Below are 25,509 nucleotides of genomic sequence, written 5' to 3'. Positions count from 1 at the left end.
ACTACAAGAAAAGTGGGCTTATGAGACGGAACTTCTTGCGACGGCATATTTGCCGTCGCAAAAAATATGACTTTTTGAGATAGCACAACTTGCCGTCGCAAAAAATGTGCCTTTTTGAGACGGCACAGCTTGTCGTCGCAAAAAAAATGTGACTTTTTGAAAATGTGCCTTTTTGAGACCGCACAACTTGCCGTCGCAAAAAAATGTGACTTTTTGATAAAAATAATAATAATAATTTTTTTTCATTAAAATAAAAATAAAACAAATAAATTTTCAATCTATAACTAAAAAAAAGATTTTTTTAAAAAAAAAAATTCATTAACTACAAAAAAAAATTTATTTTAACAAAAAATAATTTTTTTTTTGCAACGGCAACCCCCGTCGCCAAAAAAAAAAAAAAAAAAAAAAAGGTTAAACCACGTTTTGTTGTTTAAATTTCATTTGTGACCAAATTTTTTTTTTTCATTCTTGCTATGTTTCCCCCCATTTTTTTTCCATTCCCGTTCTGTTACCACCCCAACCCAAACAAAAAATCCTCAATCTCAAACCACCTCGCCCAAAACCAAAAATCCCTAATCTCTTCTTACCCCTCTCTTTGTCTCTTTTCACCAATTTTTCATCTTCCTTTCTCTCTTTCACTCATCACTCTTCTTTGTCTGTCTGTCTGTCTATCTGTCTCTCTTTCTCTCTATGTGTCTCTCACTCATCTATCTCTTCTCTCATCTCTTTTCTCTCTCTGTCTCTTTCGTTCATCTCTTTTCTCTCTATCTCTCTTGTTCATCTCTCTTCTCTCTCTGTCTCTTTTTCTGTCTCTCACTCTCTATCTTTTTCTCTCTTTGTCTCTCTCTCTCTTCTCTTTCTCTCTCTAACTCATCACTATTCTCTGTCGGTCTGTCTCTGTCTCTCTTTCTCTCTTTGTCTCTCGCTCATCTCTCTTCTCTCTATCTCTCTCATATGTCTTCTCTCTTTGCCTCTCTCACTCATCTCTCTATCTCTCTCATCTCTTTTCTCTCTATGTCTCTCTCGCTCATTTCTATATATATCTCTCTCGCTCATTTTTCTTCTCTTTCTATGTCTTTCTCTCGTTCATCTCTTTTTGTTCTCTTTCTTTCTCTTTTTGTCTATCTCTCGCTCATCTCTTGTTTCTCTCTATTTTTCTGTCTCTTTCTCTCTCTCTTTGTCTCTTTGTCTCTCTGTCTCTCACTCTCTTTCACTCATCACTCTTCTCTCTCTCTTTTTCTCTCTATCTGCTTGTCTATTTGTCTCCCCCTCATTGTGTTCGCCTTGTTTACTCCCCTCTCTCTTATTTTCTATTTACCAAGCTATCTTTCGATTTATCGAGACACTACAAGAAAATGCACTTTTGGTGACTACTTTGTCTTTCTATCGCTCATCACTCTGTCTCTGTCTCTATTTCTCTTCTTTATCTGTCTCTCACCACCCATCTCCTCTACCACCTTCACCACTACTGTAAATGACATTCCACTACCACAATTACTACCACTGTTGCCACTCCGCCTCTACGACCATCATTACTACCACCATCACCACCACTTCACTACCACCATTACCATTACCTCTCATCCACCACTGCTACTCTATCTCCTCTACCACTACCACAACTTCACCACTAATCTCATTCGCTATCACCACCACCACCACTATCACCTCTTATCCACCACCTTCACCACTAATTTCATTCGTTCATCTCTCTTATTTCTCTGTCACTTTTTCTGTGTCCCACTCTCTATCTCTCTTTTTGTCTCTCTTTCACTCATCACTCTTCTCTGTCTGTCTGTCTGTCTGTCTTTGTCTCTGTCTCTCTCTCTTTCTCTCTTTGTCTTTCGCTCATCTCTTTTCTCTCAATCTCTTTCTATCTCTCTTCTTTCTCTATCTCTCTCGCTCATCTTTCTTCTCTCTATCTCTGTCTCTGTCTCTCTCGCTCATCTCTCTTCTCTCTCTTTTTCTACGTCTTTCTCTCGATCATCTCTTTTCACTCCCTTTATCTCTCTCTTTGTCTATCTCTTGCTCATCTCTTATTTCTCTCTCTTTTTCGGTCTGTTTGTCTCTATCTCTCTTTCTCTATATCTCTTTCTCTCTCTGTCTCTATTACCTCTTCTCCACCACCGCCACTCAATCTTCTCTACCACTACCACAACTTCACCACTAATCTCCTTTGCCATCATCACCACCACCACCACCACCATCACCTCTTATCCACCATCTTCACTACTATTGCCGCTCCCTCTTCTCTACCACAAAAAATTAACTCTTGATTTTTAATAATAATAAAAAATGGGTCACAAAAAAATATTTTTCATTGACCATAAAAAATTAACTTTATTTTCACAAAAAATATTTTTCATTAAAATATTATATCTACTTCTACCAAATAAAAAAAAATTATTAAAATAAAAATAAAACAAAATTTCCTCTTTTTTCACTGACTCACCCAACGGCCCCACCTAAACTTACTTTCCCTCATTTTTTTCCCTCCGCCTTTCCCCCCATTTTTTTCATTTCCTTTCAGGTTTGTAGAGCCCTTAGTTTCACAACACTGTTTCAAAACAGTGAGCAAACCTTAATCTGAGAGAGAGAAGATAGAGGGTTTGAAGAGAGACTGGGGTTGAAGGGGAAAGGTTTCAATCGGTGGCAAGACTGGTTTAGCAGCGGCGAGACTAGTTCGGCGGCGAGACGGTACGCTTCTTTTGACTCTTCTTTCGACTCTCTCATTCCAGTCGGTTCCTCTATCGACTGGGTTGAAATGGTTCCTCTATATCTCTATGTTGCCCCCACCGCCATAGCCATAGCAGCTTATTAGTGGTGGTGGTTGTTTTCTGCGAGCATCCGTAATGTCGCAGAAGCAGCAGCAAGAGGACTCCAAGGGTCGTTCGGAGGGCAATGGGTCCGGTGAAAAGCGTCGCAAACATCCTTATTTCAGAAGGTCTTTTTCTCTCTCTCTCTCTCTGTGAAACAAATTGGAACATCATTATGTTTTGGATCATGGGACTCTGGGGTTGGGAAATCCAATATTCTCTCGAGATTTACCCGAAATGAGTTCTTCTTGGAGTCCAAATCCACGATCGGTGTTGAGTTTGCTACCAGAACTCTTCAGGTGAAGTTTCCCCCTTCTCTCTGATGCCCTTACTTTTTTTTTTTTTGGTCAATCGGGCTTGAATTTGGTCTATCTAATTTGAATGTTTGTTTACAACATCTGACATTTCTGGGTTTTTTAATTTAATTGTTTGGTCTTATTTTTTTATTTTTATTTTTTGTGTGGATCCTCTGCACTTTGTCCTGCTGCAACTATCCCACAAGAGATTTTTCAAAAATATGTTTATGAATATTGCACACATATGTATATAACTTTGTGCCTATGTTTATCTCACATTAAATTCTTTTTAACTATTAGTTGTTGCAAACTTGCAGTATGGCTATTTTCATTCATGTAGATTTACATCTTACATACTCCAAGTTTGAAATTTAATGCTGACACCATGTTGGTTGTAAGTTGTAGCACAGTAGGTTTTGGTTTATTTGTTTTTAATAATCGGGTTTCCGAGTAAACCTCAACTAATCCCGAGACCCATGCAAAGTGCGGCCCCTCCATGTTGGTCGGCAAATCTCGGGCAGAAAAATAGAGTGGGTTTAGGGGTCAGTGAGGAAAAATTGCAAGTGTGAAATTCTAGTACTGAATGTCAAGAACTCAAGTAGAGTCTTTGGATGGTAAGTTCCACTTTAGGCTTAGATTCCTAAAGTGGAATTCTAGTACTGAAAATATTCCACTTTAAGTGTGAAATTCTTAAAAATCATGTGTTTGAAATTTATTTTTAATAGAAATTGTATTATGTTTAATTGTGATTTTAAAAATAATTGTCATGATACAATCAGGAGGGATACATGCCCTTAAATTTTAAAATTTTAGTTTAGTTTTTTAGTTTCAAAAATATTTTCAATTTTGCCTTTTAAAATTTTATATATGTGCTCCCCTTAATTTTTCTTATTCTTCTTCCAACAAACTTGACACACCATTAACTAGAACACCGACACAATTGACTTCATATTTGTTCCACAGATAAATCAAAGAAAGTTTTTCATTTTTTTATCATGTGTTGTTTATTGGCATTTTCATTTTTATTTTTATTCCATTTCTTATTGCTTGAGAGTTGTATAGATTTGAATGCTATGATGTTTTGTATTGATATATATAATATTGGAATAGTTTTGAAATATTCATAATTGGTTTTTTTATTTTTATTTTTTTTGTTATTAAAATGTCAAATTGAGCCTTGTGTCCCAAACCTACTGATCCGATAATTTATCTTAGTATTTGCTACCCTCAATCAAAATCGAGTTGTGCATTAGCTGGTGTGGACACCCGCTTATCAAAACATAATAATAATATATTGTCGGTTAATTTTTATTTTTTTATCCTATTCGAAGAAAATACAATGCTTTTAAAAATAAAAATAAAAATTGCCCAAAGAAATAAAGCATAAAATGAAGTTAAATGTCTTTCCCTTGTGATTATGCATCAAGGACCTCTTTATGTTAGATACTGGATGTCTCAAAATGATGTGATGAGCTGTTGAGGTATATACTTCATGTTTGAAAGCACAAAATGACTGTTGAGACATTTTTGCTTCTGAAAAAAATGACAAGCCACACACACACACACATGTTACTTCACTTTACAAAGCTTATGGTATAATCTCTTTCTTATAGTTTGTATACAGCTACAAATATCAATGTATATAATACCCTTTTCATCACATTCAAATAGTGAAAAAGAAAAGAAAAGGGGAAAAAAATCATATATATCATAATGTATGATAAACAATGTAGCAAAGGCAACAAAATTGCAGAAAGCTTGAAGATGGTCGGTAGTGATATTTCACATAGTGTATGATAAAAAATGGAGGTTTCACCCTTGCTGCTATATACCCATCATGTTCCCATAGCAAGGCGTTAGTTGAGCTCACTTGTCTTGATTTACTATTTTTTCATATGTAGTCATGCTTGATATAGGTCGTGTTACTATTTCTCTTAATTGCTGTCTAATGAGACAGCAAAAGCCTATCTGTTAGTACCATAAATCTGCAATTTTTATTATTATTTATATAATTGCAGGACACATGGCATCCTCTTATTCATTTGGAAGTCAAAAGAAGTTATAGAGATAATGGAGAATATGAAGGACAAAGTGGATGAGTGGGAGGACAAAGTGGATGAGTGGAAGGACACATGGCAAGACAAGAATGAAGATGGAAGAAATGGGTAGTTACTAAGTAGTTATTGCTGTATTTTTTCTTCTATAAATAGCCATTAATGGCTACATTGTAAATGATCCAGAACTTAAATCAAAGACAATTGATTTCAATATTTCTTGTCATTTTCCTTATCTTAGGAGTAGTTTAACATAGATTTATATTTCGAAGCATTTATTTTCAGTATTTCCATTTCGAAGCATTTTATGCACTTTCTTTTCGAAGCATAGGAGTAGAGGTAAGTATTTATTACTTTGATTGTTCGCTCAATCATCTTTCTCCGTCCCTTTTTCTTCTTTTACTTTTTCTTTTCGCTACACTTGGCAAATTTGAAGTCCTCTTCGTTGAGGCAAAAGAACCGTCAACACAATCGCTTGATAATTGGTTTGAATTTAATCTGTAAGGATTTTTCAATCCTTGCTGGCACGCTCGCATTTATGATATTTTTCTTCGTAGGAAAAATAAGCCAACATTTTTTGGCACGCCCAGTGGGACAGCTAAGTGTAAGAAATGACAAACGATTTGGATTTTGCCATTCGAACTTGTCAATATGAAATATATTGGCGTGAAAGAGAAATTTTGGATCTTCAAGAAGAGATCCATTTTCTTGATGAAATAAACTTTCATCCCTTACAATATTATTTGGTGGAAGAAAAAAGACACCATTTAATTGGAGAAATTCATCAACTTGATATGGAAATTCGCCAATGGAATGATGAGTTATCAACTCTCACTACCAAGTCTTTAACTGAGGCTTTAATGGCCGGAATTGTTGAATTTTTTCTGAATTTTTCCATGGTTAAAAATAGCAAAAGCAAAGAATTGATTTCATCAATGGCTCAGGGGGTTCAAGAGTTCGTTTTAAAAGAGCCAAATTATGAAATTAACACAACGAAAGAGTATGTTCTTGAGCCAAATTTGGCTAAGAATGATGTTCCATGTATGACTCGAGGGGTCCAAAAACCAAATTTTAGAGAGTCAAGTCATGAAAATAATATATCTATGGGTGATTTTTATACGCCATTAATGGCTAACATGGAAAAACAACCCACTTTGCCAAATAATTATGAAAACCTATTCGGCAAAAGTCATGTTTTTAAAACAAGCATGGTCAAGAATAATGAACAAGCCACTGTTCATGAATTCAAATTTTTTGATATTTTTCAAAATGTCAAAAAGTATAAATTTTCATGGTCACACTATACCATGACTTTTGGTGTTCAAAATCCTTTTTGGATTTGTGGTTCACATCAAAATATAATTATGATGATGTGGCTAATAAAATTAACAAATTGTTCTTATGAGTTCGAAGCACTAAGAACAAGGGATGACCATTTAAAATGCATGAACTTGGCTAGAAAAAGCCTGTGCATTTAAATAAATGGTTGAGAATGGCTTATCTTTTCAAATTGATGGCCAGTTGTTTGTATGTACACAATCAAAGCATCGAAGATACATTCGAAGCATCAAGAGTTGTTTCTAAGGTTGATTACTTCACATTCGAAGCTGTATAAAGCTTTGAAGATACATTCGAAACATCAAGAGTTGTTTCGAAGGTTGATTACTTCACCTTCGAAACTGTATAAAACTTTGAAAACTTTCGAAATGTGTACATCTCTTCAAATATATGTAAAATGACAATTAATTAGTTGTCGAATAATGCCTGTTTTTGGCATCATAAGTTGGCTCGAAGAACAACAGTTTTGGTGTCTTCGAAGAATTAATAATTGGTTCGAAACACAAAATTAATATTTCCATTAATTATGTGTGAACCAGAACATATAAGTTTTGAATAAACCACAATGGTTGGCCAAAAACAGCTTCGAAAGCCGTTTTTCCATAAGTTGCTTGGAAAGCCGTTTTGCCATAATTTTGTAAGCTTCGAAGCACTCTATCTTGCATCAACAACAGCTTCGAAGAAATAATAATGGTGGTTGTGAACCTTCGAAGCTTTGTTGAGTATTTTTTAGGATGTAATTCGTCTTTTGTCGGTTCCATCGACCTTCGAAGAATGATTTTGGTCCTTTATATCACTTTCGAAGCTTGTTACTAGTAATAATTCGAGTCCTCTAGTCATGATTTCATACTCATTCGAAGCACTTTATTGGTGTTGTTACATCATTCGAAGCACTTTGCTGCTTAGGTTAGTCATGTGCTTGGTTCGGCCCTTCAAAAATTCAAATAAACATCATTTTTAAGGGCCGCGGGGGGTAATGTTAGCACCATAAATCTGTAATTTTTATTATTATTTATATAATTGCAGGACACGTGGCATCCTCTTATTCATTTGGAAGTCAAAAGAAGTTATAGAGATAATGGAGAATATGAAGGACAAAGTGGATGAGTGGGAGGACAAAGTGGATGAGTGGAAGGACACATGGCAAGACAAGAATGAAGATGGAAGAAATGGGTAGTTACTAAGTAGTTATTGCTATATTTTTTCTTCTATAAATAGCCATTAATGGCTACATTGTAAATGATCCAGAACTTAAATCAAAGACAATTGATTTCAATATTTCTTGTCATTTTCCTTATCTTAGGAGTAGTTTAACATAGATTTATATTTCGAAGCATTTATTTTCAGTATTTCCATTTCGAAGCATTTTATGCACTTTCTTTTCTAAGCATAGGGGTAGAGGTAAGTATTTATTACTTTGATTGTTCGCTCAATCATCTTTCTCCGTCCCTTTTTCTTCTTTTACTTTTTCTTTTCGCTACACTTGGCAAATTTGAAGTCCTCTTCGTTGAGGCAAAAGAACCGTCAACACAATCGCTTGATAATTGGTTTGAATTTAATCTGTAAGGATTTTTCAATCCTTGCTGGCACGCTCGCATTTATGATATTTTTCTTCGTAGGAAAAATAAGCCAACATTTTTTGGCACGCCCAGTGGGACAGCTAAGTGTAAGAAATGACAAACGATTTGGATTTTGCCATTCGAACTTGTCAATATGAAATATATTGGCGTGAAAGAGAAATTTTGGATCTTCAAGAAGAGATCCATTTTCTTGATGAAATAAACTTTCATCCCTTACAATATTATTTGGTGGAAGAAAAAAGACACCATTTAATTGGAGAAATTCATCAACTTGATATGGAAATTCGCCAATGGAATGATGAGTTATCAACTCTCACTACCAAGTCTTTAACTGAGGCTTTAATGGCCGGAATTGTTGAATTTTTTCTGAATTTTTCCATGGTTAAAAATAGCAAAAGCAAAGAATTGATTTCATCAATGGCTCAGGGGGTTCAAGAGTTCGTTTTAAAAGAGCCAAATTATGAAATTAACACAACGAAAGAGCATGTTCTTGAGCCAAATTTGGCTAAGAATGATGTTCCATGTATGACTCGAGGGGTCCAAAAACCAAATTTTAGAGAGTCAAGTCATGAAAATAATATATCTATGGGTGATTTTTATACGCCATTAATGGCTAACATGGAAAAACAACCCACTTTGCCAAATAATTATGAAAACCTATTCGGCAAAAGTCATGTTTTTAAAACAAGCATGGTCAAGAATAATGAACAAGCCACTGTTCATGAATTCAAATTTTTTGATATTTTTCAAAATGTCAAAAAGTATAAATTTTCATGGTCACACTATACCATGACTTTTGGTGTTCAAAATCCTTTTTGGATTTGTGGTTCACATCAAAATATAATTATGATGATGTGGCTAATAAAATTAACAAATTGTTCTTATGAGTTCGAAGCACTAAGAACAAGGGATGACCATTTAAAATGCATGAACTTGGCTAGAAAAAGCCTGTGCATTTAAATAAATGGTTGAGAATGGCTTATCTTTTCAAATTGATGGCCAGTTGTTTGTATGTACACAATCAAAGCATCGAAGATACATTCGAAGCATCAAGAGTTGTTTCGAAGGTTGATTACTTCACATTCGAAGCTGTATAAAGCTTTGAAGATACATTCGAAACATCAAGAGTTGTTTCGAAGGTTGATTACTTCACCTTCGAAACTGTATAAAACTTTGAAAACTTTCGAAATGTGTACATCTCTTCAAATATATGTAAAATGACAATTAATTAGTTGTCGAATAATGCCTGTTTTTGGCATCATAAGTTGGCTCGAAGAACAACAGTTTTGGTGTCTTCGAAGAATTAATAATTGGTTCGAAACACAAAATTAATATTTCCATTAATTATGTGTGAACCAGAACATATAAGTTTTGAATAAACCACAATGGTTGGCCAAAAACAGCTTCGAAAGCCGTTTTTCCATAAGTTGCTTGGAAAGCCGTTTTGCCATAATTTTGTAAGCTTCGAAGCACTCTATCTTGCATCAACAACAGCTTCGAAGAAATAATAATGGTGGTTGTGAACCTTCGAAGCTTTGTTGAGTATTTTTTAGGATGTAATTCGTCTTTTGTCGGTTCCATCGACCTTCGAAGAATGATTTTGGTCCTTTATATCACTTTCGAAGCTTGTTACTAGTAATAATTCGAGTCCTCTAGTCATGATTTCATACTCATTCGAAGCACTTTATTGGTGTTGTTACATCATTCGAAGCACTTTGCTGCTTAGGTTAGTCATGTGCTTGGTTCGGCCCTTCAAAAATTCAAATAAACATCATTTTTAAGGGCTGCGGGGGGTAATGTTAGCACCATAAATCTGCAATTTTTATTATTATTTATATAATTGCAGGACACGTGGCATCCTCTTATTCATTTGGAAGTCAAAAGAAGTTATAGAGATAATGGAGAATATGAAGGACAAAGTGGATGAGTGGGAGGACAAAGTGGATGAGTGGAAGGACACATGGCAAGACAAGAATGAAGATGGAAGAAATGGGTAGTTACTAAGTAGTTATTGCTGTATTTTTTCTTCTATAAATAGCCATTAATGGCTACATTGTAAATGATCCAGAACTTAAATCAAAGACAATTGATTTCAATATTTCTTGTCATTTTCCTTATCTTAGGAGTAGTTTAACATAGATTTATATTTCGAAGCATTTATTTTCAGTATTTTCATTTCGAAGCATTTTATGCACTTTCTTTTCGAAGCATAGGAGTAGAGGTAAGTATTTATTACTTTGATTGTTCACTCAATCATCTTTCTCCGTCCCTTTTTCTTCTTTTACTTTTTCTTTTCGCTACACTTGGCAAATTTGAAGTCCTCTTCGTTGAGGCAAAAGAACCGTCAACACAATCGCTTGATAATTGGTTTGAATTTAATCTGTAAGGATTTTTCAATCCTTTCTGGCACGCTCGCATTTATGATATTTTCCTTCGTAGGAAAAATAAGCCAACACTATCTAATCACTGTTTCAGATACTGGCATACATAATGGGAGGCTTTGCTTTATTTTTATTCATTCCATTATTATGAGGTTGGATGGATGACTAACAATTTCTATGTTGATGCATTTGGCAAGTCACTAACAATTTCATTACAAGATTTATTCTATATGACTAATATATTGGTTAACATAAGTTGGTTTCTGAGCTAGAAGCAAGAGGTTTGATGCAGAAATCTTATAAGAAATAAAATAAGGCACATCCAAAAGCAATTACAATTAGTTTCTCATGTTTCACAGGCTTGCTAGCATTGTCATTGTGAGCTAAGCATGCTGCATCAGAACAATTTAATTGACGATTTTGAGTAATTAGGACTGACCTTCTATTTTTAGTGACATAAGTGATATGTCGGGGTTTTAGATTGGTGTATTTTGTTGTCAAGAATTGTTCCTAATGAACAGGAGAACATAGGCTCACTATTAAGAATGAGCAACAAAAGCTAATCACACCAGTTGATTCCGAGACAGCAGAAGGAAAATCCATAATCACTCCTTCAACAAACAACTGAAAATAATCAGTTACCGCAGATACTCAGTTGTTTGATCATAGCTATATTTGTAACTTGCTGGTTTTTAATTAGCGAAATCAGAAGCATATACTTCTAGAACTTGTTTGTGAGCATCAGAGTATTAGCATCCTCCCAATACATAATTCTTTCGGGATTAGAATTCCCGATGCAAATGACTGATGGTGGAAAGATTCTTGCGTTAAACTGTATGTCTGCTTGGTTGTGGGTTCAACATGTGTCTGTTTCTAGGAAGCAGAAGATAAGCTTTGTCTTCCCTTTGTTAACTTTTCAAATTAGTTTCTTCTTCGAGTAACTGATCTCAGGAAATGAAATGTAATTAGTTTATCACCATCACGCTTAAAGCCTTTTGAACATGTAGATTGAATCTATGTTGTGTGTAGAATAAGCAATACTGCTATAGATAGAAGAAAGAAAAGCTAGTATGTAGCAGGTGAAATTATTCAAATATGTGTGACAGACATATTTCAATTTCTTGGCAAGCATGTCTAAATATAAAAATCTGAAGAAAGTGGAAACTAGAGTAAGATAGAGATAGAGAAATACCATTGAGACCCAAAGTTATTATTCACTTAATTTGATGTGTGTGATGTCTGTCAAAAATTGAATACAATGGTAAACCAGGAATGTCCTTGTTTAGCAAATATCTTAATCCTTTCCATATGTTTTCATCTAATTCCTTAATATTCATAGCACTCTCTGTATCTCATATTAGTAACTTTGCATCCTTGTTCTCATCTTCATCATAGTCATCGTCATCTGTAAATTAATACATTGTAGGAAATTTTTGTCATCCTGGTACTTTGATTGTTTCCTATCCTGTCTTCAGATTCATGGGCATGAGAAGTAGTCTTCCTTTTTGTGTGTGTGTGTGTGTGTGTGTGTGTGTGGCTCTTTTGGCTATTTTTTAACTTCCCAAACTTACCCTAAATATGACTGGCATTTGTGCTCCCCTATTGCATGAGATGGATATTTAAATCTTAACAAGTAAATTTCTATTTTGAAGTTGACCTAATTTCACCAATTGGGCCACATGCCACTAGTTCTATGACTCATGCTTTGTTAGTTTCTATGTGAGCACTAAAGAATGCATGTAGTTTTAGATATTCTGCTGTAGCCTGTACATGATTTGTTTTGTCTATGGGCTTTAAGAAAAATATTTGGTTCCGTCATTGATCTTCTACTCCCCTAACTGCTAATTATATCCGGATTGCGAATCATATATCATTCATGTTCAATTTTACAATTAAGCAAATTTGCAAAATCCTTTCAGATTCTGTGTTGGGGTGAATTTACCTGAAAATATAATCTGTGTGATTGATCCATACGAGTCACAGGCTTAATGATGCGTCTCATTTTATTGTTCATGTTATTTCTTTTTTCAAGTTGATCTGCTCAGAGGTTAGAAATCAGATAAAGTTGATGTCACATTACAACCAGAAGAGTTGGAAGCAATAAACAATGTCTTGGCCAGGTATTTTGAGATAATAATGTATTTTCTTTATGATTTTTCATACGCTTGTGCCAGCTGTTAGTGTTTGCACTTATATTCCATGTGCCATGAACTTGTTCAGAAGCTTTGATTCCCTGTGGTGATGTGTTGTATTAGATCATTTATTTTTGGGGGGACAAACTTCACTTCAACACCCCATGGTTAATTCTACTTGTGGTTTACCCCTCTTGATATTTAGAATTAAGCATATAACCTTCCTATGACTTGGTGCACCATCAAAATTCCATCAAAATTAATAGCTTATGTGAAAACATGTGCTTGGAATGCGAATGGTTCTGTTAAAACACATTTCATACCCAAAAAGATGGCAAAAATGCCCTTAGTTTGCTCAATGTTAAGGCTACTTCAGAGGTATTTTGATCCTTTCACTAAAGTGTATAGACGGTGCACTTTAATCTATGAACCATAGAGGGTTATATGCTTATTTTAAACATCTGAGTGTAAACAACACATGGAGTAAACCATATGGGGTAAAGTAAATTTTGCCCTTTTTTCATTAACTTTTTTTAGTACTCTTTTAGGACTAAAGGAAGGGCTTGGGTGTTTGTTTGAGCAGGGAGGAAATGACTTTGAGATATATGACTTAGAGAGAACAGTGGGTCACACAGGTCAGCTTTATATTTCAGCTTCTTATTGCATTATTAAATACCATGGATTTTTCTATTTCCATGGCATCTAGAGAACCAAATGCATCATTAGTATAGTGTCATTGCAAAGAAAACTCCAATCAGACTGGGATGATTGCAAAACAGAATGGATCCATTTTTTAAAATAAATATAATTGGTGATATTCTCATACAATGCTGTAAATGATTTTTTACATAAAACAGAGTACTTGTTTTAAATGCTATGGAAAACAAAATGGAAAAAATGTTGCAACTTCAAAAGAAATAATTTCATTTGGATAATGCTGTAAAACAACATATATATACACATAATCCTCGTTTTAAATGATGCAATTGGGAGTTTCTAAACCCATCACACACTCGCCATGTTCATCTCTTCACCTATATCGACAAATTTTTCTTCGTAACATACAAGATATACAATGCATATAGTGAGTGTAGAGAGAAAATAAGCGAGTGTATTTAGAAGCTCCGATGAATTCTTTTCATAAATGCAGCCTCTGCTTCTCCAAAACCTGCTGCTGCTAGTGATAGTAACTGCAATGTATGTACTCCCCCCTTCCAAAAAAAAAAATGGAGTAAATTCTTGAGTTTTTATTTATTTATTTATGGGTACCTAGAATTATGGTTCAACAGTAATAATAATATACATTCACAAAAAGATCGTACACAAGCTGTATTGAGATTTATCATTTTTAAATACTGTGCTCATTAGTGACCTTCTAATTATAATGTCATTGACACTGAGCTGCTATGGCATCTAATTGTTAACAGGGAAGTTACTTCCAAAAGGATTAAGATCAAGCAGAAATGATTAATGTTCCTATTTTGGTTTGTTGAATTAACTTTTTAGTTTATTCATATGCATCAGCGGTTTCTGGATTAATTTGTGTTTTTATTTTCCAGGTCAGCAATTTTTTGGAGAGATGCAAAATATGGTCCAAGAATTAAAGAACTTAGTTTTTTAAGTTTTTTCATTTCTTAATATATGTAAGCACAGTTAATTTTTTTTTATTTAATTCCTTCGTATATGCTTTTGAATATTTAATTTTCATTTATGAAATATATGACGTTATTTCATTCAATATGTGGTTATGATTCAAAATATAGTATATAGTGTGTATTACATTTTTCAAATGTGCATACAAAAATAATATTGATTATTTTTCAAATATGTCGAACCCTTTTTTTATTATAGATTTTATTAGTTATTAATCACACTTAAAAGATGTGATCAAAATGTTATTAATCACACTTAAAAAGTGTGATTAAAAATGATCATTTTTAATCACACTTTCAAAGATCACACTTAAAAGGTGTGATCTAAATGTTATTAATCACACTTAAAAAATGTGATTAAAAATGACCCTTTTTAATCACACTTCCAAATATCACACTTAAAATGTGTGATCTAAATATTTTTAATTATACTTAAAAAGTGTGATCTAAATGTTATTTAGCACACTTAAAAAGTGTGATTAAAAATGACCTCTTTTAATCACACTCCCAAAGATCACACTTTAATAAAACTTAAAAGGTGTGATTAAATAACATACATCACACAAAAAAAGTGTGATCTTTATCTGTTTTTGTAGTAGTGTAACTTGAGGAGAGTTAATTGAAAGAGTGCAAGTATTTAGGTATTTTGTTAAGGGTGAAAAAGTTTTTTCTCATAAATATTAATCTAACAATTAATAACTAATATTTGCCCAAAAAAATAAATAAAAACAAGACAAGAACTTGAGCACCAAATTGGCCTTTAAGATTTGAAATTTGGAATAAAAAATGACTTAGACCCCAGCTGGGGGTGTTGGGGGGTCATCTGTGATTGGGCAAAAAAAACTTTTTTTTTTTTTTTTCTTTTCAGCCAACCCCAGGCCGATACGTGGCACTGGGAGGGGGTCGCTGGGGGTTGGACGCATTGTTGTTTTTGAGTAAAGAGAAAAAATTATTAGTTAGTTCAACGACCTCGCGTGACCATGTTCTTACAAATTATAGGGCTTGTTTGGTTTGTATTTGAGAGACATGTTTTGAGATAAAGAGTACGAAAATTTGTTTGGTTTGGTTTTTTTTCAAAAGATGTTTTGAAAAATTATTTTGAGAGAGAGTTTTGAAAAAAGTGATTGATTTGATGTGTATGAGAGAGAGATTTATTTGAAAAACTTGTAAACTAAACAAGTTTTGAAAAAAAAATTTAGAAAAATTTGTTTGATTTGATTACTTTTAAAAATTTATTTATAAAAAAAAATTTTCAAAATTTTTTAAGAAACACAAACCAAACAAAACCATAATATGTCGTGTTTTTTCATACTTTTTTAACTACTCAATACAAATTTATATATTCTACTCATCCCACCACTCACAATAGAGCATCACATCAAAGTAGGTCAAAACCAACAAATAATTTCGGTACAGAAGACGACTAACACAGTAAAAGCTCACCCTTCTTTCACAGCTTTTTAAACTGACAAATTTTTCCCATTGATTGGATGTTTATTTGAAACTTTTGCAATAAAACAAAGCTCAACACTCAATCAAGATTTTATGAAATTCTCCTTTAGCTTGAGAACTACAGTACAACGAACGACACAATTCATTCGATCCTACTTGGATGTTCAAAACTTTACTCAAACAAAAAAACCAAACTCAATCAGGAATTTCATCAAACAAGTGGAGAGATCCACAAAAATTTACACTCTTTTTAACTACTCCTGTTTTAGAAACTAATCTTACAAATATCAACATCATGACCTCATTGTGATAAAAAAATTCATTCCATATATCATCACCCAATGAAACAAAATCTTCACACCCAATGTAAAATATATAACAATTTCAATAATTTACAAGAATCAAAGAAAATAAATGTTCATAAAATCATCATAACCAACAAGAAAAAACACTGATCCAAGCGAAATAATCTTTCTTGGATATGCAGAGCGATCGGAATAGGGATCGAGACCGAGTCAAACAGGAGAGTCGGCTCGGAGAGAAGATCGGCAGAGTGGGCAACTGGAGTGAGCAGTGAGCCACCTGTCAACACAGTCGGAGTGATAACAATGGTGACACTTTGGCAACACCTTTACTTTGTCTTCATTTTGGAATATTCCAAGGCATATGCAACACTCGGAATCATCGACTGTCTTCATTGTTGATGAGTTGTGCAATATGATGGGGAAGCTGTTGATTGTGGAGGGGTGGAGACCTTGGGGGGGTTGGGGTTGGGGTTGAGACGGCGGCGCGTGAGGGAGGTCGGAGGAGGCGGAGAGGAGGAGGCGGAGGCGGCAGACCCATCGGGCGTAGATGAAGAGGAGTGTGATGAGGAGGATGAAGGCGACGAGGACCACGATGGAGAAGAGGGTACGGCCTCGGATTTGTAAGTCTCTGTCGTCCAATTCTGGGTAGCGCCAGTGGAATGGTTGCGGTTCTTGAGATGCCATTTGTTGGAGCTTGATTGCTCTTTCAGCTGCTGGTGGCTACCGGAGATGGTGGTGGCGGCATCGTGGTGGACGAGACCAGACAAAGCTAGTTATTGGGATAGGATCTGAGATTTGAGCGTTTTCGACTCGAGTGTTGTCGTGGGTTGTATAAGATAATTTAAATAATTATATTTTTTTATTTTTTATGGATAATATATATAAAAAAATGATAGGAGTATGATTTAAATAAATTTATTTATTTAGAATAGGTATATCACTTGATTTTTTATAAAAAAAAAATATGTAAAATCATAACAAAGTTATCTAATTTATACAAATAATGTCAAGTGAGAGAAGTAGATAAAGGTGTAGTGAGAAGGGAAAAACGTTACACACTCGCAAGTACAACGCGTGGACAGCGTGATACGATTTGAATTAGGAAAGTGCACATGGACCGTCTATTGTACTAGAGAATTTTTTTGGTGGTATTAGGTGATCGTGAAATATTGCTCTACTATTATATTTTTAATTTAGTAAGTTATTTCTTAAAAATTTAATAAAATGTATTAAGTTATGAAAAATTCAACCTATAACGTATTGAAAAATGCTTCGGATCCCCACTGGGGGTCGACCTTTAGTGAGGTGGCGCGTCGTAATTGGATAAAAAAAAACTGTTTTATTTTATTTTTTTATTTTTTTTGAGTTTCAGCTAGTGGGAGCTCGCCACCTCACTGGGGGTGCGACCCCCACTGAGGGTCTGCAGCATAGTTGATAACGTATTTTGGGACCAAGGTTCATGGTTGGATGTAATGTTTTGAAAATTAGACTGGTGAATGAATTAGAAAAGGGATTGAATAGACGTGTTATCAGTTCAACCGTTGGGTCAAAGTAGTTGATTAGTGACGCGATAATTAATATTATATAATTAAAAAATATAATTATAAATTATAAATAAATAAAAAAATATATGAATACTCAAATAAAAATAAAAATTATTGCATAGTATTTATTAATAATATTTAATAAAGTCATAATTGATAAGAAAAAGTCACTTATTTTAGCCTATAATTTGATTGAATTCCACATAGAATTTGTAAGTTCTCTTTGAAAAATCTTTTCTTATATATAACAATAGACTTTCATAATCTCCTCAACTTTCAATGAGACTCCTTCTCATGAGAAGATATTTTTGAAGTAAGAATTTTTAGTCAAAATTTTGAAATATATATATATATATATATATAAGAAGGAACGAAAGAAAGAAAAGGAAAAAAAATATACAATAATTAAAGATTTTCCAACCGTTGGGTCGTTTCATAACCGGTACTGGGTCACCGATTTTCCCGATTGAACCGACGATTCTTTTGGTTTTCACAATCCGAGTCGGTTTTCAACCTAGTCCTGGTTTTAGGATTCTTTCAAACCGAAACTAGGCCTGAGTCTCTGCTCTACCGGTCCGACTAGCCGGTCTAGTCCAGGTTTTAAATCATTGGTTGGATGTTTATTAGTTATAAGGACAAACTTTGTCGATAAGTTCAAAATGTATTTTTTGTTAAATTTTTTTAAAATTTCATAACTTCAGTTTTATAAATTTATTTTTAATAAAATTGATATATGTGGATTTGTATTTTTGAGATCTTTTAAATAAAATTAATATTGAATATGAATTTTAAAAAAGATAATAGATTTATTTTTCAGTTAATCAAAACAACGAACAATATTTTTTGAGCGCCCGAAACCACTTTTGCCAATTTTGTATGGATAGATCTAAAACAAATACATGGAATAAAAAAAAATGGTCCAAAACAGACTATCGATCTCAAACTTATGACTTGTTAAAATTTTAGCACCATAAACAATTTGAACAGATAGCTAATTTACTTACTCTATATATGTATCTGTCTAAATTTGAACTTATCTGTTTAAATTATGTCTCAATATTATAATGTATCTATTCAAATTACTTTAAACTATATGTTCCAAGTAAATGCCCTGTGTATGCCTATCTATTCAAATTATGTCCAACTATTTTTAATCTATCCATTCAAATTATTTTAAATTATATGTCCCAAGTAAATGCCCTATATATACCTATATGTCCAAATTATCCAAATACTTTAAACCTATTTGTGCAAATTATTTTAATCTATCTGTCCCAATTATTTTAACCTGTTTATTTTAATCTACTTGTCTTAGTATTTTTGCTTGTCTCTCCAAATTGAGTCTATCGATTGTATTATTTTTTATTATCTATCCTATTATTTTTTGCTTATCTATTCAAATTTTTTGTTTATTCAAATTGGTCATGGTAATCATTATTTGTGTTAAAATTTTGATAATTGTCACATGGTTATTCAAAAGTTGATTTGTTTTGATTAATTTACATCACATGGGTAGAAAATTAGGTGTTATAACCCAATCAATGAAAATAATTGAGGGTTTGGAAACTTGTAATAAAACAATGGCCCACAAACCCACAATTTCTCTCTTAAAAATCCAAAAAACAAATAGACCAATGTGATGATCACTTGATATTACTAGAAATTGACATTTTTTTTAGAAAATAAATGCTCGAAACTGGCATCGGCAAGTTTGGATAGATAGATCTTGAAAAAATACATGGAATCGAAAAAAAAATTCATTCAAACAAACTACTAAGTATAAAGTATGACCTGTTAAAATTTTAACACCATAAATAATTGAACAGATAGCTATCTAAAAGTGTAAATGATTTGAACATATAACTATCCGTAAACGCATGCCTTTATGACCTTAAAAGGTTAGATCTTGAATCTATTTCCAAATAAGTTTAAAAATTAGATTTATGGCTTGAGCTCCTTTAATTTATTTCGTTTTAGGAATAATGCTATACTTTATTATTTTTTGTTTCACTGATTTTAAGAATATATGTGTTATCTTATGTGTCAGTACTTGTATTGAAAATAGACATAAATGATAGGATCCTTCACACTGATAATGTGCTAACACATAACACTACAAGAAAATGCATGTTGGCAACTAAAATTGGCGACCAAACCAATTTTACTCGCCAAAAACGTCAGATTGTGCGACTAAAAACCTGATTTAGTCGGCATTGATTGCATCTTTTAGCTACTAAATTATTTTAGTCGCCATATAGTCTTATTGGCGACGAAATTTACCTTTAGTCGCTATTTGTTACCATTTTAGGCTACTAAAATGTGATTTTGTCGCCGTATAATTTCATTTTGCGACAAAAATAAAATGGCCATATGTCTGATTAATTTTTGATGGCCAAAGCTGGGTTAGTCGTTGTATATTCAATATTGCCGACAAATTTTTGAATTTCATAGCCAAAGAAGCATCTTTTGGTGACCAATTTTTAGTCGTCGTTAAGGATATTTGGCGACAAAAACTCGTTTAGTCGCTAAAGTTTTGAAATTTTTTTAGAGGGAAAAAAATTAATATTGGCGCCCAGTACATATAATATTACATTTTGTTCTCTTTTGTCTCACACACCAACATCAACATATAGACCAGTCCATACCAAGCCCGTCGCTCACCACCGCTAATCATCACCATCGCAGGCTACCGGCGCTCGCCACTACGACCACTGCAAATCGGCCCCACCACTAATTACAGGTATGTGTCTGTCATCTCTGTCCCTCTCTGTCGATCTGGGTCTGTCTGGTTGTATCTGTTTCTCGATGTCTCTCTTATCCCATTCTCTCATGATGCAAGCAAGGTTTTGACTTTATTGTTTTTTTCCTTTCATTTTCCATTTATTTCGTAAACAATTTTTTAGGGGTTTTTCTGATTTCGTGAATGGGTTTGGTTGAAATTTTGGATTATGGATTTGGATTCTCGATTTTGGATTGTTGAACTATATCACCAAATGTGCCTCTGTTTCTAATTGATTTCTTTTAAAATTTGCAAATTGATAAAGCTGTTTTAGAATAAAGTTGTTTTAGAATTTTCTTTGACTATAGAATTGGGTTATAGACAGGAAAGTATATTTTGAGGTTTGTCAAACTTCCATGAGGCAGCTGAAAAAATAATGTGCTGAATTCTTGCCTAATATGCTGTCAAACTTAGTTGAGAATGAAAATGAATAAAGATAAGACAAATACATTCTTGTCAGTCTTTGTTGCTGCATACTTTTTGATGCGTCTAGAAATCACTTTTTTGTTCATAGCTTAACATTGTCTTTCTATTTTGCTCATAATGCTAGTGTTGCTTTGCATGCTTGGGCTTGTGAATTTTGATTATTTTGCGAAAATGATGAACTTGCTCTCAACTTGCTTGATTTCAATTCTGAATTCAAATTATTATTATTATTCTTATTTTCTATCATGTTAGATTGGAGCATTTTTTTTTTAATTAGATTTTGGGGCATTTTTTGGGGCATTATTATTTGGAGCATTTTTTTAATTAGATTTTGGTACTGTCTTATATTGCTCGACAATTTGGGCATCTAACATATCTCTATCTCTATTCTTGCCTTTGGTTAATACTTTAACATGTTATTCTGGGAAGACATTTACATGAAAATGAAACAGAGAAAATGTAAAACTTGAAGAATTCCTAGACACGGGTAGTAATCAAAGATTGTTCCTAAGTCATTAACCTTGAAAAATATGATCATGCAATTTTGACCTTTAGCCGTAGGGGACTCCATTTGTGCATCTTGTTCAATGCCTCCGCAAACAAGCTACTAATCTCAGAACAGTGAGACAATACGTCACTGGAGTGGCTAAAACCATATACAAATTTATTTATATATATATATATATATATATTAAAAAACAAGAAAAAAATAAAAACAAGTAGGAGTCTAATACTATTACGTATGTCATCATCAATAGTCACTCAACATTTGTCTCCATTAACCCCATGAAAGAAGACCAATGAATTTAAAAGTTATGGGCAAATTGGCGAACTACATTAACCCCATGAAAGAAGAAATAATTTTAAAAAGAGATTATAAGACTCTAATATGTATAAAGTCGTGATTGAAAGAATGGTTACAAATTTTGTCAAGCTTTTTGTGTCCAAGTTCAACGAAATCCAAGGTCAAAGGAAATATAATGCATAAGTTTTATTGCATACGAATAAATTTCAAAAAATATTTGTCTCCCTCTAAGATGACTTCACATAGAATTGTGAATGTATGTCACATTTGCGTGTGAATACATGCCAAGTTAGTAGTGAAATTAGCCAACTATATGCAATTGACAAATAGGTAAAACATCCCGATCTGTTATTACTATTTTGTTCACTTAAAAATGCAATGCTAATCGAACCCCTAAACTTACTTAAGCTCTCTTCCATTACAGAGTATTTTTCCAAGTTGCCGTCCATTCCCAGGTTCATCTTCGCTTGATGTGTACTGTTCCAGTAATGGACAAGAGTTGGATGATGATAACAGATAGGCTAAAAAGTAAAGAGTATGTACAAGGTGTTCAGTCATTTATTGAGTTCGCTACGAAGAATTTAGGGCCGCAAGATGAAATTCGTTGTCCTTGTGTTGATTGCTTGAACGGCACGAAATTACCTCGACATGTTGTACGATTGTACTTGATTCGAAGAGGAATCGCATGTTCTTATCGAACTTGGGTCCACCACAGGGAATGTGTTCCCATGTTTCGTGCTCATCGTACTATGCGAAACGATGATACTCAAACCGACCGAGCTGGAATGACAACCAATCACGAAAATTTGGATGAACTTCCAACCATGTTACAAGAGATTTACATGAGTGGTCTCATGGATGATCATATCGACGAAGAACGTACTAGTTCGGAGAGGCACAATTTGTTGAAGTTCATGAAGTTGTTCGATGATGCTCAACGTAAAGTATATCCAGAGTGTGAAAAGTTCTCCATCTTGTCCTTCGTAATTAAGATGCTTCAAGTGAACGTGTACAATAAATGGAGCAACAAATCTTTCGATATGGTTATGCAAGTTTTCAAAGACAGTCTACCAAAGTGTGATGAAAATGTTCCATTGACCCTTTATGAAACGAAAAAGTTCTTACGTGAGTTGGGTTTGGGATATGAGGCCATTCATGCATGCAAGAATGATTGTACTTTATTTTGGAAGGACAACGCCACATTGGAGAATTACCCTACACATACGGAGTCTAGATACAAGTTGAACGACAAGACGGGTAAAAAAATTCCACACAAAATACTGAGGTACTTTCCTTTGACATCGAGGTTGAAGAGATTGTACATGTCGAAAAAAACAGCTGCATATATGAGATGACACAAAGATAAGCGTGTGGATGATGGAGTATTGCGACATCCAGCTGATGGTGAGACATGGAAGGACTTTGAGAGGCTGCATCCTACGTTCTCTGCGGATCCTCGGAATGTACGGCTAGGGCTTGTCACGCTGGTTTCAATCCATTCAGACATATGAGTACATCGTACAGCATGTGGCCCGTAATCTTAATGCCTTACAATCTACCCCCATGGAAGTGTATGAAAGATCCATTTGTCATGATATCATTGCTTATTCCCGGACGATCCGCACCTGGAAGGGGCATCGATGTTTACTTGCAACCATTAGTAGAAGAGTGAACTAATCTGTGGGAGCATGGTGTGCAAACATATGATGCCTCAAATGGCCAAATATTTACAATGCATGCAGCAGTCATGTGAACCATCAACGACTTCCTTGCATATGGTTCCTTGTCTGGTTGGAGTACAAAAGGTTACCTGACCTGCCCTAATTGTAACATGGATGCATCATCTCAGAGTTTGCGAAATAAGATAGGGTATATGGGTGCTCGGCGGTACTTACCTGAGAACTATAATTGGCGAAGAAGTAAGCTATTCAATGGTGAAATTGAGAATCGGTCCAAACCTGTGGAGTTATCAAGAGAACAAATATTGGAGCAAATTAATTTGGGGACGTACAGGCTGTACGGAAAGCATCCAACCAACCAAAAAAGACAACAGACTGAAAATCTAACTCTGAACTGGACAAAAAAAAGCATTTTGTTCGACCTACCCTATTGGAAAACACTTAAGCTTCGACATAACCTTGATGTTATGCACATAGAGAAGAATATATGTGACAATCTGCTTGGGACACTATTGAGCATAGATGGCAAGAACAAGGACACCGACAAAGCACGTTTGGATCTGGAGGACATGCGAATACGAAAGGAGTTACACTTGATAAGGCATGCGAATGGCTTTTTCCAGAAGCCTCCGGCATTGTACACATTGTCCCCGGCAGAACGAATAGGGTTTTCTGATTTCTTGGAATCGATTAAGTATCCTGATGGCTATGCGGAAAATGTATCCAATTGTGTCACCGCGAATGGTGGTAAGTTAGTTGGCCGCAAGAGTCATGACTGTCATGTCCTTCTACAATGACTTCTTCCAATTGGGATGCGAGGATACCTTCCTACCGAGATTGGGACCACATTGTTTGAGTTTGGAACTTTTTTCAAACAGTTGTGCTCAAAGACATTGAGGGTGACTGATTTGGAGAAATTGCAAGAACAAATCGTACTTATACTTTGTAAGCTTGAAAAGATTTTTCCTCCTGCTTTTTTCGATGTGATGGTCCACTTGGCAATTCATTTGCCTTATGAGGCTAGGCTTGGAGGGCCTGGCCAATATTGATTGATGTATCTTATTGAGAGGTATAACAACGAATCAGAACTTTTTTCATGTAATTATAGTTCAATATGAACATACTGACGATTAGGTCGATGTTTACGTGTAGGATGCTTGAACTTCTTAAAGGATTTGTGGACAATAAAGCTCGTCCAGAAGGATCCATTGCGGAGGCCTACATATCGAAAGAGTGTACGATGTTTTGTTTAATGTATTTGCATGGAGTTGAAACGGTGTTTAACCAGGAAGAAAGGAACTACGATGGGGGTGACAATGGCCCGGGGTTGGCGATTTTCACTCAAAATCTTCTTCCTTTTGGTCAACTCCCAAGGGCAATTGATGTGTCCGTAGCTGACCGCGAATTGACTCATTGGTTTGTCCTACACAATAACTTGAAGTGGACGAATATCTAGAGTATCTTCTTCATCATATATGCAACATACCTTTTCTACATGGTTTTTATTTTTTAAAGTCTTCATTATTCCAATTACTTATGACTTACATTGTATTAACTAAGGAACACAAGCTCGTGTTGCAACAAAAATATGGAAGTTCATGCAACATTGCAATGCGACAATGCAAAGAATTCCCTAAATGGTTCAAAGATCGCGTAAGCTACAACTCGTTACTGTATAGTTTGTAGATGACGTTGAATTATTCTAAGTTTGAATTGACATTACATACTTTTTTGTGTAAATGAACCAATTGCGAAATCAAAACTCACCCGAAGCAACCGATGAGATGTGGTCATTAGCCAATGGACCTAATGCCTTAGTGAATACATATTCGGGATGCATTTGTAATGGCGTCCGATTCCATACTATCGACCGTGATAACCGTTGTAAATGTCAAAATAGTGGGTTGGAAGTGGAAGGCGACCACCAAGGCCAGTTGATAAAGTTCTACGGCTACCTTTGTAAAGTGTGGGAACTGACATATTTGTTTGGACATCGGGTTGTTTTGTTCCAATGTGAATGGTATAACACCTGTAGTAGTCAAACTTTGCACGTCGAACCACATGTGACAACTGTCGACGTAAGAAGTCGATGGTATAAAGATGACTCGTTTGTGTTCCCAAGCCAAGTTCAACAAGTTTTCTATGTTCCTGATACGAAGTTAGGGCCGAATTGGCGAGTCGTAGAAAAGTTTCAACATCGATGAATTTGGGATGTGCCAGAGCTGGATGTGCCAGGATTTGATGAAGTGTTGCAAGATGATGAAACTAGT

The 25,509-nt window shown here is 34.5% G+C and overlaps 1 protein-coding gene across 1 annotated transcript; it reads left to right on the top strand.

Moving 5' to 3' along the window:
- The first annotated feature begins 22,048 nt into the window (after nucleotides 1-22,048).
- LOC145797749 (uncharacterized) lies at nucleotides 22,049-22,915 on the top strand. Its single transcript, XM_082885163.1, has one exon. The coding sequence runs from the start codon at nucleotides 22,049-22,051 to the stop codon at nucleotides 22,913-22,915; it is 867 nt and encodes a 288-aa protein (XP_082741289.1).
- The last annotated feature ends 2,594 nt before the right edge of the window (nucleotides 22,916-25,509 follow it).

The sequence above is a fragment of the Camellia sinensis genome, chromosome 8, assembly GCF_055761805.1.
Source record: "Camellia sinensis isolate YWXY chromosome 8, ASM5576180v1, whole genome shotgun sequence".
Lineage (NCBI taxonomy): Eukaryota > Viridiplantae > Streptophyta > Magnoliopsida > Ericales > Theaceae > Camellia > Camellia sinensis.
Note: the sequence above shows the minus strand (reverse complement) of the source record. Positions and strands in the feature narration are given on the sequence as shown.